General features: G+C 48.7%; 1 protein-coding gene across 1 annotated transcript in view; it reads right to left on the reverse strand.

Moving 5' to 3' along the window:
- Nucleotides 1-18,283, reverse strand: part of LOC135385350 (uncharacterized) — a 356,604-nt gene that overhangs the window by 37,519 nt on the left and 300,802 nt on the right. Inside the window, exons 2-3 of the mRNA XM_064614627.1 lie at nucleotides 13,737-13,942; nucleotides 13,527-13,662 (exon numbers count right to left, since the gene is read on the reverse strand). Coding sequence (XP_064470697.1) covers nucleotides 13,527-13,662; nucleotides 13,737-13,942 — 342 coding nt within the window. The remainder of the gene's footprint in view (nucleotides 1-13,526; nucleotides 13,663-13,736; nucleotides 13,943-18,283) is intronic.

Here is an 18,283-nt window from a genome sequence, read left to right on the forward strand (position 1 = left end):
GCGTTTCCAATAAATGCTTAGCCGGGCAAATGGCCCTCCTTGACCCAATGCCAGCAAGATGTCTTTACAACCTTTTCTCTTTCTCTCTATTCTCACAACCTTTTACGTGCAGTAGCCGCTCCGATGCCTTATCAAGCGTGAGTTTTAGTTCATCGTACCTTATCGCCTTTGTGTACATAAGGTATAGCGTAGTGGTTCTGCGCAAAGCGTGAAGCACTCTTTTTTGTTTGAATGTGCGCAGAACGATCAACGCTGTCCCTTACGTACGCAAAGGCGATAGCATACAATGCACTAAAACTCACTAATACCTTACGCTAGCCTTAGCCTTATGGAGCGACAACTCGCATTGGCTGTGGCATTGCAAGCAACGAGGGTGTGGACGCTGCTGTACGCCGAGCTCTTCAATTCAGGCTTTTCCAACTGATGCCATTTATTTCACCAAGGGTGACGCGGGGCGAATGCTGAACGAGCTCGAGCAACAAATGTGTAGCATCTCCCAGCTAACAGGATCTGCTCGGGATTCGCTTCTGCACAAGGCCGGTCCAGAGTTGTTTTCGAGTACCACATTCCTTCACGCGACACACGGCGACTATCCTACATAGGCTACGGCTCACCGTACAGCCCACGCCTTCTCTTCAAAGTGGGAAAGCGAAGCTCTCCGAACTGTAGTGAGTGTTGCGCTGTAGAGGACTAGAACACATCCTTCTCAGTTGTCGGAAATACGTTGATGCTCGAAGGGTATCAGACGTGAGCCTGTCTCATGTGGCCTCCCGAGCCTTCGACATCGCGAAACTGTTAGGCCCTCCCTCATCCGACAAGGCACTGACGGTACTTGAAGTTTTTCTACATACAACCGGGCTTATGGACATTCTATGACTCGCTGAATGTGTGCTGTGTGTGCACCCAGCGATTCTAACATTATACACTCACTTGGCCGAAACGTTTGAACTCCAGGTTGAGCTCCACCATCATCTGTGTACATCTCTGTTCATCATCTCTCATCTGTTTGTACTTTGTGTGTAGGCGTACTGGGGTAGCCAGTTCGAGTTCGTCGAAACCCCCCCCCCCCCCCTTTTTTTTTTCTTCTTTATCACATCATCATCACCATCACGTGAAAAGAACGTGCTTACGACCAAGGTACAAAGCAATTTAGAATGTTAACGGTGCCTTCACTCCTGGTCGAAGTCGTCACCCGTCCGCTTCAAATTATCTAGTGTATGCGTGCGTTGTTTGCCACATGCCGGTGAAGTGACCATCTAACACTGACCATCACAACGGTTTCTCGCCATTCAGCTGTGGCTTACTTTTTCTATACTTCTACGTTGCGGATTTACACTGCGGAATCGACTGGTGTTGTTGGCACCGTGCAGCAGTGGTGGTGCCTTGCTGGTTACAACGTTCGCGCCGTGCCTAAAGCATGTCATCATGATCACTTTTCTTTTACGTGCCCGCTAAGTCACTCACATAGCCGTCAGTGCGTTATGTTAATACTCGTTGTGAATAAACTGTGTTAGTGCGCGTTCTAACTGATTTAAATGTCGTCATCGAGTAACAGCTGTTCACATTTTTTTATAGTTGACGTTCGTGTTTATCCTGTGTCACATTTACAAACCTGTAGTACTGCTCGTTAGGCCTCTAAAGTGCTTATCCTGTAACGTCCTGTGTTTCTAAAATTTGCGCATTAATTTGAAGCGCCGTTTTTAGGACCATGTGGTCGTTCGCGGACACAGGCACATAGAGATTGAATTGGATGGGACAAGAAACGCGGTCAGTACGTGGTACGCGGGTAACGACCAGCAATCGTAGATGACAATCGTTTCGCTGACAACGCCCTGTAAAGCGTGCTTTGGCGACACGACGAACGTGCTTGCCGGAGAAGCCTCCCTTACAAAAGGGGTTTACTGCTCTCACACGTTTCCACGCCAGGAATGGGTATGACTAACACGACGAAGAAAACAAAAGTACGAAACGGGTGACTAGAAGAGACACGACTTACTTCCAGTTTGACGGACCCGTAAAGGAGACGACAACAGCTGTACTAGTCAGGGGCACAAGTAACCTTCGCCCTTCGGTCAGTGAAGTTAGGGCTTATGCGACGTTCTAGAAGTTAAACGTACGTGTATCTCATATCCTGGTTTAACTTAAAAGATCACTTTCTGTAGAACACTCACGGGTTTCATTCACGAAACTTATTTTTTATTCCGTGTTAGCGCCGCGAAGCAACTGTGGCTCTGAGCGGCGTACAGATATGGACGGATAGAGGGAGGACAGCAGCAAGGAGTGGGGAACAGGGGTGTTAGTATGCGTCCTGGGTAGACTTGAAAGGGAACTGCGCCGACATTCGTCCGGAAAGTCTTCGGAAAACCCAGGGAAAACCTCACACAGCACAGCCGGTGGTAGGATTCGAACCCACCACCTCCCTGTCTTGAGCACAACCTTGGCTGCCGCCAACGAGCGGGACGACTTAACCCACTCGGCTATGCCGCTGGATATGTAGTTGATGGACGGACCAGGCAGGAAGTACAGAAGGCTTTAATACTGTGGCCGTTTGCCACCAACTACTAGAAACGAATGAATGGGGCTCGCAGGCACCAGGAACGCGAGAGGGGCGTGACACAAGTGTTGGCTTCGTCTGCGTCACGGAGCGGCGCGCCGTCTGCTACATGGCCCCCCCGCTGGAGACAGTGCCAAACTGTCTGACCATGTAACGGTCTTGGCTGCAGGTTGGTGGGACAGAGGAGTAGTGTCGGGCCGACGACGTTGAAGGGGGAACGGGACGTCGGGGAGAGCCGCGACGACTGGCGGGCAAGCTTCGACGTAGGCCGGCTTCAGACGGTCGACACTCACAGTGTCGTGCGTGCCGTTGAGATTTACACGGTAGTTCTTGCCGGCGCGACCAAGTACAGGATGAGGACCGGAATAAGGCGGTGTCAGGGATTTCCGTATAGCGTCAGCGCGAACGAAAACGTGGGTAGCGCTCTGGAGGTCTTGTGGAACGTAGGGCCTGTATGACGAGGATGGGCGAGGCGGGACGGGACGAATGGAGCTGAAAAAGTCGTGAAGGTGCCGCACGAAGTGTGATGAAGTGCTACACTGGTTTGAAGAGGCGAAAAATTCTCCGGGCAGGCGCAGGGCCCTGCCGTAGACGAGCTCCGCCGGGCTGGCACCAAGGTCAGGCTTGAGCGCGGCACGGAGTCCAAGAAGGACGATGGGGAGGTGGGCCGACCAGTGCGTTCGGTCTTCGTGGGCAATGAGTGCAGCTTTTAATTGCCGGTGCATGCGCTCGACAATGCCGTTGGATGCGGGATGGTACGATGTCGTCCGCACCCGGGCAGTTCCGAGCAAGTTGGTGAAGGCGAAGAAGAGGGCACTTTCAAACTGTCTGCCGCGGTCCGTAGTAACCTGAGACGGAACGCCGAATCGGGAGATCCATGCCGAGAGGAAGGTAGCGGCGACAGTTTCGGCCGTCATGTCGGGCATTGGCACCGCCTCTGGCCAACGGGTGAAGCGGTCGATCGCTGTCAGCATGTACCGGAAACCGGATGACGGAGGCAAGGGGCCCACTATGTCCAGATGCACCACGTCGAAGCGAGTGTCGGGAAGGGCAAACTGGCTATGCGGGGCGATCGTGTGGCGGTACACCTTTGATCGTTGACAGGGCAGGCAGGCGCGGACCCAAGCACGAACGTCAGCACGTAGCGAGGGCCAAACATAACGCGCGCTGATCATGTGCTGGGACGCACGAACGCCGGGATGCGCAAGGTCGTGCAGGGAATGGAAAATCGCTCGGCGAAGACCGGCGGGAACGAAAGGCCTGGGCTGGGCTCCGGACGTATCGCAACACAGCATCAGCTGAGAGTCGGGAATGGCGACGTCGGTAAGCTTCAGGGAGGTGGTGTTGGAAGCGCGCAAGCGGGTGAGCTCGTCGTCGGAGGTCTGGGCCTGGGCGATAAGCTCAGGGGAGAGTTGCGGGTCGATGGCGTTCAGGTGCGCAAGCCTGCTCAATGCGTCGGCCGGAGAGTTGTCCGCCCCACGGACGTGCTGGATGTCAGTGGAAAACTCCGCGATGTAGGAGAGATGGCGGATTTCTCGGGGGGAGTACCGACTGCTGGCGGAACGGAAGGCATGCGTCAAGGGCTTGTGGTCGGAAAGGATGGAAAACCGACGGCCTTCCAAGAAATGCCGGAAATGCCGCACGGCAAGGTAGGCAGACAGCAGTTCCCGGCCAAAAGTGCTGTAGTTTCTCTCTGGAGGTTGGAGGGCGTGGGACGGCCACGACTCTCACGCCCAACGATTCGCCCTTCATCTGCCTCGCTCATCGAGAGCTTCACGCAACGGGTATTGTGCCGTCCCACGAATTCGTCCTGTAGTGCACGTCATCCACGGCCGCCTTCGCTCTCTCCCTCCGGTATAGACTTGATTCTTCCATCTTTCTTATCGCCGCTCCGCGTCTGAGGGGGGAGCCCTGTAGCGGGCCGTGGACAACGACGACGATGGCCACGCGCCTGAAGCACCTGCCTCAGTTCCACCGGCGCGGCCATGGAGATAAGCCACCGTCATCGCCTCTCCGTGGCATACCATCATCGCCGGTCGGGGCTCGTGTAGGGGAAGACCATCGTCCTCTACAGATATTTATGAAACGGCTTACTAGATATCTCAAAGGATAGGTTCATGTTATGGCACATTTAACAATAATGTGAGACCATAAGCCGCCCGTTCTGGCTGACTTTTCCTGCCACTATAAAGAGATCGCCCCCTCCCTCCACACAAGTGGACGTGAGGAGAACAGAGAAGAAAGGAGAAGGAGAGAATCAACGAAAGAAGATTGGAAATACGGAAGTCGTCGAAGAAGCCAGACAGCGCTGGGAATGGATCAAACACCTTTTGACTGCTGGTCAAGTGCTCTGCCGACTACCATTGCGATGACAGACCCCCGTCGATGTCTGACGTTTTCGACGACTCGCTAATTCCGTCTTTCAATATTCTTAGGTTCTGGAGACTTTGTGTTTGTGCATTTTGGTTTTGCTTGCTATCCTGAGCTTGGATCATATCCATCAAGACGATCATCCTATAGTGAGGGTGACGGAGAAAGAGAGCCTATACGAGAGTGCGTTCGTCCCGTGCGGCCTGCAGTTCGCTTGACAGATAGTGTTCCTCGTTTCCGTGCTTCTCACCAGAGGCGCTCCCAAAGAAAGGCCGACGCAAGCACTGAGAAAGAGAACGCTTCTGCGTGGGCGAAGTGCTTTCCCGCGTTTGTTCTTGATGTGCGCGCTTACTTTCACTTACTGGCTTTTGCGTGACGTACCCAAAGAGATGAGGCAGAAATCGTATGCTCCCAACTGTAATGCTGGCTACGTGACTGGCAGAGACAAGGTGACTCCATTCAGAGTGCCGCTGAGCCCGGCTCGGCTGGAACTGTGGCGACAAAAAGCTCCGCGATCCAACCGTGTGTTCCACCCTGGAACCACATTTCTATGCCAAGTATTTCAAAAAGAAGCTGGCCCTTTATAAGTTCATTCCAAAATAAAGATTGAATTGATATTGCGTCTTTGATAAGCACCACGTGATGCGCTAGGGACAAGTGCTTCTTGATGAGAAGAAAAGCAAGCCACTGTTCAGTAAACACGCTGTGCCGACAATGGTTTAGGGATGCTCATCCTATATACTTTGGCAACTCGTTGCCAAAAGAAAGAAAGCTCCCTGAGAGGCGACTCCCAGAATCACGGACCGAAAGACGACTCTTCGACTACGCCATTTCGCATGAAGCTCTCCCTCCCACATCTGTGGATTACGGGGTTTCAAGTCCGGCAGCAGACGGGGCAGGTTGAGCTCTATCTGCATTTGCCAGCAGGCAAACTACGGGAACTTGTGCTGTCATCGCCGACTCCCGTGCCCTGGCTGCTTCCTTGACAATCCTGGCAAAGTACACTGGCAGATGGTTCATGGAACCATCACGAAGTGAGGACATTCGGTGTTTACAAGGTAATGCGTGTAAACATAAGGGTAGCGAGTGACAAGATCCCACCCGTCACACTGAATCATGTTGATGTAGACCCCAATGACGTTCCCGCACGCATCAAAGGATTTCAGTTTCGATAAACAAGTGAACATATGTCACCGCCCTTACAGGTGTGATCGCAGGAGCTGCACAGTCTGACAAGCTTTGAAATATGATGCAAACTGTTGAAGGGACGCGGCTACAAGGCTACAAGGACCAAATGCTCAAAGATTTTCCGAACACAAGCATTATGGAGACACCAAAGGCGCCAGGGTCTGCGATGTACTGAATGCATCTCTCTGTCAAAGACGCTAAGGGGGGGGGGGGGGGCATGGTTCACGTTAGAGGCTGCAGAAAAACAGCGAACAAGTCAGACTCATGCTGATCCCCAGAAAGCAGACCAGTGTTGCGAAGTTCCGCAAGGCCCAAATCGCATCCTAGAAAGTGAAACTTCGTATGAAACCACAGCCAGCTGAGTTGAAAGAATGCGCAGTGAACAAGAAACATGCAGAAAATGCCATCCACCGGTTGCTGTGCCGTCTCCCTGAAGAACAGCAACTTCTTCTCATGAGGCACTACAGACTACATCATTATTGAACCCTCACATCTCGGCATGAGAAGAAAAGGAAGTTCTCTTCAGACAATCTACGTTCTAATGCTACTTGATAATTATTGGTGCAGCGATGTGATGGCGAGTGGAACGAGCCTTGTGGGGGCTTGTGTGGGTATTGTGCGTGACGTTGCCCACATACGTGAGGCCGACAACGGCAAGCCCTATCACCACCACCACCACCACCACTTTGTGGGGGGCTACCAGCTCCCGTGGCTCAGTGGTTAGCGTGCTGGCCATGTCACGTCGAGACTGGAGGTACCCGGGTTCGAATCCCGGTGCCGGCTGTGCTGTCTGGGGTTTTTCCTGGGTTTTCCTCAGACGCTTTCAGACATATGTCGGCACAGTTCCCTTAGAAGTCGGCCCAGGACGCACATTCCCCCAGGGCGTGAGTCGTGACGTTGCCCACATACCACTTGCCGACAACGGCAAGCCCTATCACCACCACCACCACCTTGTGGGGGGCCTTGTTGGTTACACCCGACTAAATAGTGAAAGCTAGCAAGTCAGCAGCCCAGCCTTCGTGCGTTATCGGACACACGCGACCCCAATGGCTTCCTTCAGTGACGCGAATTGTTCAGTGAATTCAGCAATAAAAGCCGGCACATCCTGGTACCGATACGACGTGCGCGATCATCACTGCGATCATCACTGCGCCCTGCTGTGCCCTGAGGGAAAGGGAGCCTTGGATCAACCTGGCAAGCATAGATGTAGAGAGAATGTCAGGTACCCATTGGCGGGAAGCTAGGGGTGCCACTATAGTCGTTGAAGAATGGAACGACGGTTTCCTCTCAGCACAGCAGTACTCGTCCGTCTCCCATAGATGAAAGAGCTGCTTCTGCGGCGCTGTTAGCCTGTTCATTCCCCACACCACAATAGGCTGGAACTCACTGTAGAACTTGCTTGTGTCCTGCTTCGTACACATGGTGGTAAGCCACTAACACGTCCGTCACCAGGGGTGCGTACTAGCTTCGTACGTCTGTGTGCTAAATATAGCTTGCAGTGCAGATTTTGAGTTGGTGAACCCTGTCCATTCTCGCGGGCTAAAATCAACTATGTGTTCCAGAAAGAATATAGTATGACACAGGCTGGTGAAGCTGAGTTGATGAGTTTGAATGTGAAAGGCGTCGTCCGTGCACAATGGCTTCGGATGGTATTACGAAGCTCGAAGTAACGTTGCCATTTCAGGAAGAGCCATCCATGTATACTGCTGCAGAAGTGAAAAATTTATCTTCTTTCCGTGGATAACATTCATCGTTTTCGTTACTGTTGTTCTTCGTTCCGACTTGCGTTCGCATTTCAGAAACTCCGCACTTCCACTGGCCTGTCACAATACCTGCCGTGCCCATGCGTGGTCCGCGTGTTACTTTATCGTTCGTTTTTGTTTTGTTTTGTTTTTGTTTTTTCTGTAGATGCCTTCAGAACAATGTTTCAACAATTCTTTTTAAGCTTCAAAGACTCGATATACTCCTGTGAAACATGCAGCCAATTACCGCGTTAAGAAGACAGCACTGTAACCAAGCGAGACACACCACCATCGCCACCCTTTTGGAGATTTATACTAATTAAACGGCGTCAAAGAACGCATCACAGACAAATCAAACAGCCATGAAGAATTCAGGCAGCGTATTTCCGAGTCATGGCGATCTGGTCACCGTATGGTTAAATAACTCTGCGTAGAAAGTGATGCCTTTAACAATCTCCAGCCGCAAATTGCTTTTGTGATCGCTGCCCACGATATATAAAAGGTCTAATGGGCGAATTCTCTCTATAATAGAGGTGCAATTACACTGCGATCCCCTCAGGCATGGCTCCCCTACCCTTTGATACTCCTCAGGAGAGCAGGTAACCGATGATGGAGGCAGAAGGCACGGAAAGCTCACCAACTTTTATCGACCTTTCGCGCACTTCTTCGGTAAAAAAAAAGCTGGAGATCAATCAACACTTATTTAGACTTTAGTTCGCGGTTCTTCGTCTTGTCCTCTATCGGAGACTCGCGAGATGATTGAACGCCCTCCCTGGAGATCGCTTCTGATGCCAATATCCCCGCAGGCATCTTTTCATGTGAATCCCGGGTTTATTTGGCTTCATTCTCATACTGCCCTTCCTCGCGGAGCCTTGCCATGCACGTGGGGTACTTGAGTATACAATCAGTCAAAGAGAGCTCCTACAGGAAGGTTATTGAGTGCATGGTAACACTGCCGTGCCCCAGAGTCTGAATTTGTGTGGCTACTATTAGAAACATGACAACAAGACAATTCGCTTAGCCACCCTCATATACTACCGAAATTAGTGGGCGTATTAGACGTCTGAAAAATCAATTATTCTACCCTCCAGGGGCTCGCAATCTCTTCTTGATAGGCTATTATATAGGTATTTTCCCATCATTTATTCATCGATAACTTATGCATTGAACTGGGAAATCAGAAAACCAGTCCCTATCCTTTTCATATCCTGTCATTTTGAAGTGTCAAACTTTCAAATTTATATCTTGCGTTGTAGGCGTTTGTCTAAGCCGTGTTGTAAAAAAGCAGAATGGTTATTCATATTTTCAAACTTTCAAACATTCAGTTAATGTTGTACTTAAAGGACATGCGAATGTCGACTCGCACTACTCCTTTACAGCATCAACGAAAAATCTCACTGGCTCTTTTTTAGAAACACCAGGGTTAGCCACTGATATAAATTTCTGCGCCAGAAAACTGGGTTTACTTCAATTTATACGGGACGCGTTCTGATGCTCAGAACAATGACTTCCCTTCGTTTACCCTCCACGTTAACTGATAGCCAGGACTGAGCCGTCGATGAGCCGTAAAGTGCTCATGAGGTTGAAAGCGTGGGCGCCTTACTTGGCTCGTACCCATTTACGTCGCGGAGAATGAGATGCTGATCACATTCTTCCATTTTCGGTTCAAATACGTAAGACCAGAGTGATGCGCTAGCGACGGCTCTTATCTTAGCTATATCCTAGTGTGCTTACAATTATTATCCTGCTCATCAGTCCTTAGATAACATACGTAACCGCCGCTTTACTGCGACTTAAACAATATTTGCGAACTCTCCTTTATAATACAGAGTTTTAGGGCATCATACGCTATCGGTTTTGCGTGCGTAAGGGATAGCGTTGGTGCGTCTGCGCACGCGCAAGAAATAAAGTGCGGTTTGAGCACTGCAAAGAACCACCACGCTATACATAACGTACTCAAAGGCGATAACGCTCCAGAAAAAAAGAAAGAAAGAAAAGACATGAAAGAAACACTTTACTCAGAACGTAGTGAGCATTGTGCACATTCTTGTTACTGTTAGTGAAGGAGCTGTTTATTCTGTATTTTTTCATAATTTTCTGTGTCTCAGCTGCTTGTATCCTCTTTTGTTTGCAAGATAGCTTTTGGGAATAGCAAGCCTACACTGTGGCTACCGGCTCAGCGGCAGTGAATCGCCCACCCCATCATCATCCAATGTATGTGTGTGTGTGTGTGTGTGTGTGTGTGTGGCTAACATTTCCCTTCTCTTTTTTTGGAGTTGGAGTTGGACGAATTTTTTTTTACTTTGTATTAAACATATCCCCCCCCCCCTTGTTACTGAGGGTCACGATTCTTTAGAAATCCCATAATCTTTGCTGGTTGACCTGTATTTTTGTGAACATTACACTATTAAAAAAGAACTTCCCCCTCTAACACGCGTCTAGCCAACAGTCATCCCGAATAACATCGTTAGTGAGTTAGTATATCGTACGCTGTCGCCTTTGCGTACGTATAAAATAGCGTGGTGATTCTGCGCAATGCGCAAAGCTCTCGTTATGTTCTGCGCGCACATGTCTTCTATACAGGCTCTATGAGGCTGACCTCCATTTTCTGTAACAATGGCATCCATGGACCTCTAAAGTCCATGGTTGCTGAGGTGCGGGGAATCTTACAAGTAACTGCTGGACACGAGCCATTCCTTAGTGTTACAGTGGGCACCTGGTCATGTCGGCATACCGGGCAATGAACAGGCAGACCAAGCTGCTTTACGGGATCTCTACCTTACATCAACCCACTCGATCATCTTGCCCAAAGGCGACCGTCCGGTGCTTAAAATGAATTATCTGCCCACGGTATCATCGCTTTTCTGTGTGAGCTGCTGTCCTTGTTACTTATTGCCGTGCCCCACGGGTCATCACTTCATTGTTTGTTTGTTTGTAAGAAAAAAAAAAACAAGGAGAAATTGAACTCGTCTCCCGACTTGTTCTGCTACTCCTAACAAAAATTATCACCCCACCCCACCCCCAAAAACTACTTCTCAGGTGCTCTACTCGCACTCACTTCATTATGAACTGCTTTTCAGAAACGTGCAGCGAACGCACACTCCTAATCGCTGGTAAAGGTAAAATCGTAAAGCGCCTTTCTTCCGTCCACGAATTGGTCCATATTTAACATAATATGTCTTGCAAACCTGTCACGTTAATTGCTCGTACTAGCCAGCGCGCGCCTAACAGTACCCTACAGTACAAACACCTATCCCAGACAGAACAAAAAGCAATAACAACTCTTTAAATCAAAACCCTGACATCAGTACACTCCGGACAAGCTGGCATCAATAAGAAACTGTCCACTGTAGACGAAGAGTTTGCTTCGGAAGACCTCGTACAGATTAACTAATGAGCCCTGGATATAATTAAATCAGGTCCCGCTGTGTCTCTGTTTGTCCTGATTATTAGACTCACTCTGCGAGGCTAGGAATCTGACTGCAAATGACTTAGACAAATAGTCCAGAGCGGACACGCAATAGTAGTATCCGAAATTATTGGGAGCTTCGCTCTGATCCAAAGTTCTACGAGTGCCAATATTGGTAATCTGTATTAACCAGTCATTCGCATGCCTGCCAGAAATAGAGGAAAGAATTAACTTAGGTTCTTCCAGCGGTTCTGGTTCTGGAGGGCCACAAAGTTGATGATGACGGATAATGAGACGAGAACAAGTATAATTCTGCTGCGATGTCGCAGATTTCAGAGCGCAAGCGTCATATTGAAAGGAAATGGTGGTTGGGGGAGGGAAGAAATTTAATTATTACGGTGTGTCATACGAACTTACACGAATGCCATTCACTCGTTACGGAAATCTAAGTTCAATCTATCTCTTTAGCTCACCTGAATTTACACATGTTGACTGACAACGTCAGTTCGGTCCATCGGTTTTGGGGGCGTCCGTTTGGGGGCGCCCAAAGAGCGAGTTTTTCTTTAGTGCAAATAACTTCGACTTTGGGTGTCACAAAAGAAAAAAAAATTGAATTTGTCCTCGGACGAATTCTGCTTCTGCCATAACGAGCCCCTTCCTACAAAGAACAACGTCACCCCTTCTTCCCCCCGAACTGCATATGTACAGGTCCCGACAAAAGTTTACGGAACACGCGAGCGGTGTATTTTCTCCTCGGTACGACACCCTAGTGGCAAGCGGAAGCTGGCAAAATCAGACCAGTCCACTGCCCCAGAGAGGTGGACGACTGCGCCCTTAGCGACACACAGCAGTAGTTTCGGTATGATTACTCTTGTATGTGCCCATGCGCCCCCAAAGTGAGTTGGATTTTACTGTTGTGCTCGCCAACAACACTTGATTCAACGATTGATGAGACAGGGAGCTCGCCGCTATCATCGTGATAACAAGGATGAACCATGGTGGCAACACTTTACGGTGTATTGCTTTTATTGGAAAGCCGTGATATGCAGACAAGAGAAAGAAATATATCTTGTAAGCAGTTACTTTATTATGGACGACCCGTGACGAGCTGATAAAAAAGTTGAACTCTGACATTGGTAATTGATTTGTTGATAAACAAAGGACGTTGAGTCACGAATTGTTGACAAGCACAACAGTTAAATCCAACTCACTTCGTTGAAAAAAAAAAAACAGTAATCATACCGAAACTACCGCTGTGTGTCGCTAAGAGCGCAGTCGTCCACCCCTTTGAGGCAGTGAACTGGCCTGATTTCACCAGCTTCCGCTTGTCGCTAGGGTGTCGTAGAAGATAGAGAGTTTTAGCAAACCACGTTCTCCCGCACGGTATGTTACCGTCGGCGCGGCCACGCAACTGCGCATGCTCAGAAGACGCCGACCGCACGGTACCTCTCCGGAGCTACGCTCGCTAGCCGCCATTACCGGACACACTTACGGTTGGAAAATCTCGTAATGGCTGCGTCGTGTGCTAGTATAACACCCTCCCGAAAGCGTTCTACGACCACCGATTGTCTTTATTTTCTCCGTGAGGAGCTCATACAGGACACCTAGACTCTACGGAACTACACCCGATATACATTGCGGCAGCAGTAAGCATTGTTTCAAGCGTGCAAGAACGAAAGAGCAACTTAGCCGCAACTGTCTTTTCTCTCGATAGACAAGTTTCGAAGAATACACTTTAGGTCCACACATCTGTGAACGTTCACGGTCAGGAAACAAGCATATCACTTATTTGAACATCCTTTCAATTCGTGAAAATGTGGACAGCAGTAGAACGTAACTTCCTCTTCTGAATGGCTATCTGCTTCTTCTTCGTCTAAAACGATGTCTTGCGTCGGGCAGCGAGCGCGTCTCCGGTTCCCTCCGGTTTGCTAAAAGTGTCTATGCTGGCGCTCTCTCCGGACACGATCGGTTCGATTTCACCGTATTTATTAACGACCGGGAGCTGCCGGATCCGGTCTGCTAAAGCTCCCTAATACACCGCTCGCGTGTTCCGTAAACTTCGGGACCTGTGCATAGCTGAATCCTATAGGAGTGCGCAGACAGACTCACGACAAACAAATCAGGAACCAAATCAGGAACAAGAAACTCGACAGCACATGCCCAGTACGCGTGAAACAAAGAACTGTTTGGACAGCACAACTCACCATAAAGTCTGCAAGTGTGAGTACATGCCATTACATGCAGAATATATAAACACACTCACCGTAGATGAGCATTTCCTTCTGGCCTCTCTCTGTTTGGAAAGATGGTGACTCCGCGGATACCTCGCACCGGTACTTTCCTTCCGAGTTAAGGTCCGTCGTGTTCAGGTACAAGTTGCTCTCGTTTGACTTTGAAAGCTGCAGTGAAACAGCTTATGAGCCTCTCGCAGTCGATGTACAAGTAAACGCATAAAGGCCTTCTGTATACTCACGTCCACGTGAATGCCGGGCATGTTGTACACCTTGACGGGCGGCACTTCGCTTGGAAGGAATCTGTAAATTTCCACGTTGTTCTTGTACCACTTTATTGAGTAGAGTTGGTCGTTCCCCAGCTGGTAACTGCAGTTCAGCCAGGCTGGCTCCCCTCTTCGAACAACGGAAGGCACGTCAAGCCTGACCAGTCGAAGGCTTTCAGAAGCTGCAAGAACAAGCGCAATTGTGCTGGGTTGATGGGTGGCATTATAAAGGATAAATACACATTGATGTGATATACCTATAGGTAGAGGTGAACGCGGATAACAATTACAGTCTTCGCATCGTCACCGTACCCGCGCATGTAAGACCCGCGACCGTGCGGATGTTGAGCATATCCGCATACCGCAATCATTGTGTTCATAGGAAAATATCCACACGAGGAAAATGTGATCTTACAAACGTTTTCACTTTTCAGAATGCAAACCACTCAGGAACATTATGTCATCCAGAATTGTCCAATAAAATGCAGTTAAAGGAAGAGCAATACAAAGGATGAAACACTTCGACGATTCTGGCTCCACCTGGAGGACGTCGACAGAGACACTAGTGCTTGTTAGCGGATAAAATGCTGATATCCTGGCGAACCGCAGAGGTGACTTTATCCGCGCGGATTTCGAAACGTTACATTTCTATCCGCAAACCACGATGTAGCGCGGATCCGCTAGTTATAGGATCATCTAGTTATAGGCTAGCCTTGGTGCTAGTTCACTCTGGAAGTGATGATTCTGGTGAAAGGTTGTCGATAAATTGATTGACAGACTGATATCAAAAGGAAAAAGTGCATAATACATTTTTCCATGTGCCACCGCCCATGTAATGTCCATTTAGGGCGCACATTTAAATAAATCAATAAACACTGCCAGTGTGCATGGCTGTATCTGTTTTGTTTAGTACGGTGCTATCATTGCATTTTTGTTTAGAATAGCTATGTGTGCGCCATAGGCTACATGCATTATGCAGCGTATAGATTGTGCCAAATATCGAGCTCTCGTAAAAATAGAAACTATTTTCCAAAAATGCTAATGTGAGAACATGTGACGTCATCAGACTTGTACGTAACTTAAATACTCTACTCAAGTTACTCTATCTTAAACACTTTTGGGGGTAACTTGGTGTCTTCCAAGAAAGCTTGCCATCCTGGCTTATCACCCTGTGGAAGCTGAGTTCATGATCTGGGTCTGAATGTAGGCATAGGGGGGAATCTATTTATTTTCACAGGAAAAGTCAGCCAGAAAGGACAGCTTGCTACTCCTTGTTAAATAATTCCTTAGTGCGTATTCCTGGGGTAGCTAAGAGTAAGGCGATGCGGGGTGAGAGGTCAGAAGTGCAGGCATAGGGACAATAGCGGAACATATGAACAACATATTAACATCAAGATTGTAAAGCGAGTGCATCTATCTCCTGAGTGTATCAAAATTACGAGTGCACACTTTAAACGTATTCATTTCCTCGATAACGTTTCTAGTAGAAGAATTTGTTCCCTCAGTCGTTAGTTGGCATTTCTTGGAACTACAAGGAAAATATTTTGCAAATCTGAAGAAGTCTACGAAGGCGGTTCCGAAAACACAATATGCATTTTAACTGCATTCCATCACACTGCACAGTAACGACTAGGTTATTTACCTTATCATATTCTGTACTATAGCCGAGCAGTGCTTCAGCTTTGCTAAACCTTTCTAATGTAACGCAAGGTTATTGACCACACCAGATTTTAAGCGAATTAGAATGGTGCAAGCGAGCTGGTGTACTGTAGAAAGAGTTTGAGGAACACACAATACGATGTGTGTTCCTCAAACTCAATGAAATGTTACCTCTGTCTACAGATTTTAAAACGTGGCTCTGCACACGGTTGTACTTCACAATTGCAGCACGAGGGCTGCGTGCACACACGCAAAGGGAAATCGCGAGCATTGATCCATTGGCAGAGCCATTCCACCTGCATCGCTCCCAGACGCTACCCACATTCAAGCTGCTCAAAGCTTTCGTGTCCGCATGCAGTGTTCCGTAAACAATCGACCGCTTTTCAGAGATTAAACGTACAACGATATTCTGGAATTGCCCGTTTCAGGATTTCAACTTTTTCAGCTTTTCACAATTTAATAGAAGAAGTTCTGAAAATTGACTTTCGGCGCAAGCAGTGCACAAAGATCGCATTACGATTCGCACCACCTATATGTGAATTAGCAAATATGCAGTATAAACCTCACTCTCAAAACATAACTGCATAACATGCGTCTAGCCAACCGTCGTTAGCTCCCCTGATTTGTTGAAAACAGGAGGCGTACGCCTTTTTGTGACACTTCAGCCGTTTTCACGCTACCGTATTTGTCGTCCGTTTGCTTCAAAAATAGAGCCTGAAGGCAATCGAGCTCCGCGTATGTTCTAGCACCACTTCTAAAAGCACCACGGCCGAGAAAAGCGTTAGCGTGAAATGGGCCTTATGCAGTTATGTTATACCCCAAACGCACTGACGCAGGATCCACATCGCGCGCAATTGTCCATAAGCAGCGATTGTGATCGCCCTCAGGTGCGGACAAAGCTAGTATCGCCGACAGAGATCAACAACGGGTACACTTGTCCCCCTCACGAATGTGATTACGCACTTCAAGGTGGGTTTGCGCAGGCGCCAGTGGCTCCCTTTCTCCCTCGCCTACTCGCAACTCGTCCTTCCGGTTCCGGGTTGGCAAGATGGCGGCAGCCCGCACGAAAACAACATGGACAAACGCCGAAGTAACTGAAATAGTATTTGGTTTCATCTGAATTTCATTCATGCAGACATACTGAACCAATGTTTCCTTTTAACTTGAAACTTCAGCGGGTATTGCGCCAAGCTCTCGCCGGACAGCGTCAAATGAAAACCTGGATCACGTGCAGTGCGTACGGCGCAGACGTATCCAGCGGGATTGCGGCGATCCAGATTCTGTGCGACAGTGCGTTTGGGGTATTGGTTTCTCTCAGATCAGGAATGATAACGGCATCATTCTGTCCAATGGGGGGGGGGGTATAGGTTTATTGCAAAAAAAACAAGGAAAGAGGGGAAAGGTTAGCCTGGCTCCAGAAGCCGACTTGCTATTCCTGCTCACAAAAAAGGAAAATGGTTGGCCTTCAGCGCGTAATGTGGAGAAGTGTGTTTGTAAGGAAAAAAACAGAGAGGAGAAATTGAGCTCGTCTCCCGACTTGTTCTGCTGCTCCTAACATACATTCCCCCCACCCCCACCCCAAAAATACTTCTCACCTGCTCTACTCGCAAGTTCGCTATTCACTATTCACATGGTCGCTATTCAGACGTCCACTATTCAAATGTTCACTAGAAGTCCACTATTCACAATTAGCCACTATTCACAATTATCCCTAGATACAAGATACGAGATACACATAGTTGTAATGCAACATATTGAATAGACGCGTAAATCCGAGCGCTGTCTAGAGTTGTTCTTCTGTTTTCTCTTTTATCTACGTGTCCTGGAGCAGCCTGTCCCGACTTTGTCGGGGTTCACATCTCTATAGTTTTCTTTTTTCAATCAATCAATCAATCAATCAGGGCAGGAAGCGAGATCCCCGAGTTAAAAGAAGCGCAAAAAATTGTCGGCCTGCAACTGCTTGTGTGTCAGGTGAGACTACTACCGACGAACCGAAAACGATAACATTCGTTGTGTTTGTGCCCTATGCGAGAACTGTCTGAAGACGCGACTGATGGTGCTATCAGCGAACGTGTGAGAAGACAAGCCCTTGGCCTCTGCAGTCTGCTATCCCTTACATAGAACTCACAAGCATTTTCTTTGGAATATACAAACCACTAACAGAAACAACAATAACAATTAAACGAAGAGGATGTCACGGGGTGTTCCTCCGCTTTGGCGTACCACTAACCACGTTTAGTCATAACGTGATTTTATCTGTATTCTGTATTACCAGTGTAACAAGTTTCACGTCCTAGTCCGTACTGTGGCTAAGTGGATCAAAACGTGCGCTGGTTGGTGGTAGCTCATGTTTGTGCTGAAGACTGGGCTGGGAGGTGGTCGGTTCGAATCCTACCATCGGCTGTGCTGTCTGAGGTTTTCCCTGGGTTTTCCGGCAGATTTCCAGACGAATGTCGCACAGTTCCCCCTGAAGTCCGCTCGGGACGCATACTAACCCCATGGGCGCCACCAGGATTTTTTTTTTTCAAGGGCGGGGGGCAGGGCAGAATGTTGGGAGGGGGGGGGGAGTGTACCATAATTTGTGATTGTGTTGCAACGACAGTGTTTACTTGCTGAAGCCAGGGGGCTATGCCCCATTGCCCCCCCCGTGACGGCGCCCCTGACTAACCCCCCTGGTCCCCACTCATTCCTGCCGTCCTCTTTCCATCTTTACGCCGCAGTTCTTTATTTGGTTATAGGTCAAACGTCCGTGAGGGCACTAAATAACGGAGGGTGCCCAACCAATCTGTACAAAGAAAAGTTGTACACAGAATCGAGCACCAGCTCCAGTGCCGCATCTAATCACAGTGTCTGGAATCCAGCTC

The sequence above is a fragment of the Ornithodoros turicata genome, chromosome 2 (genome assembly GCF_037126465.1).
Source record: "Ornithodoros turicata isolate Travis chromosome 2, ASM3712646v1, whole genome shotgun sequence".
Taxonomy (NCBI): Eukaryota; Metazoa; Arthropoda; class Arachnida; order Ixodida; family Argasidae; genus Ornithodoros; species Ornithodoros turicata.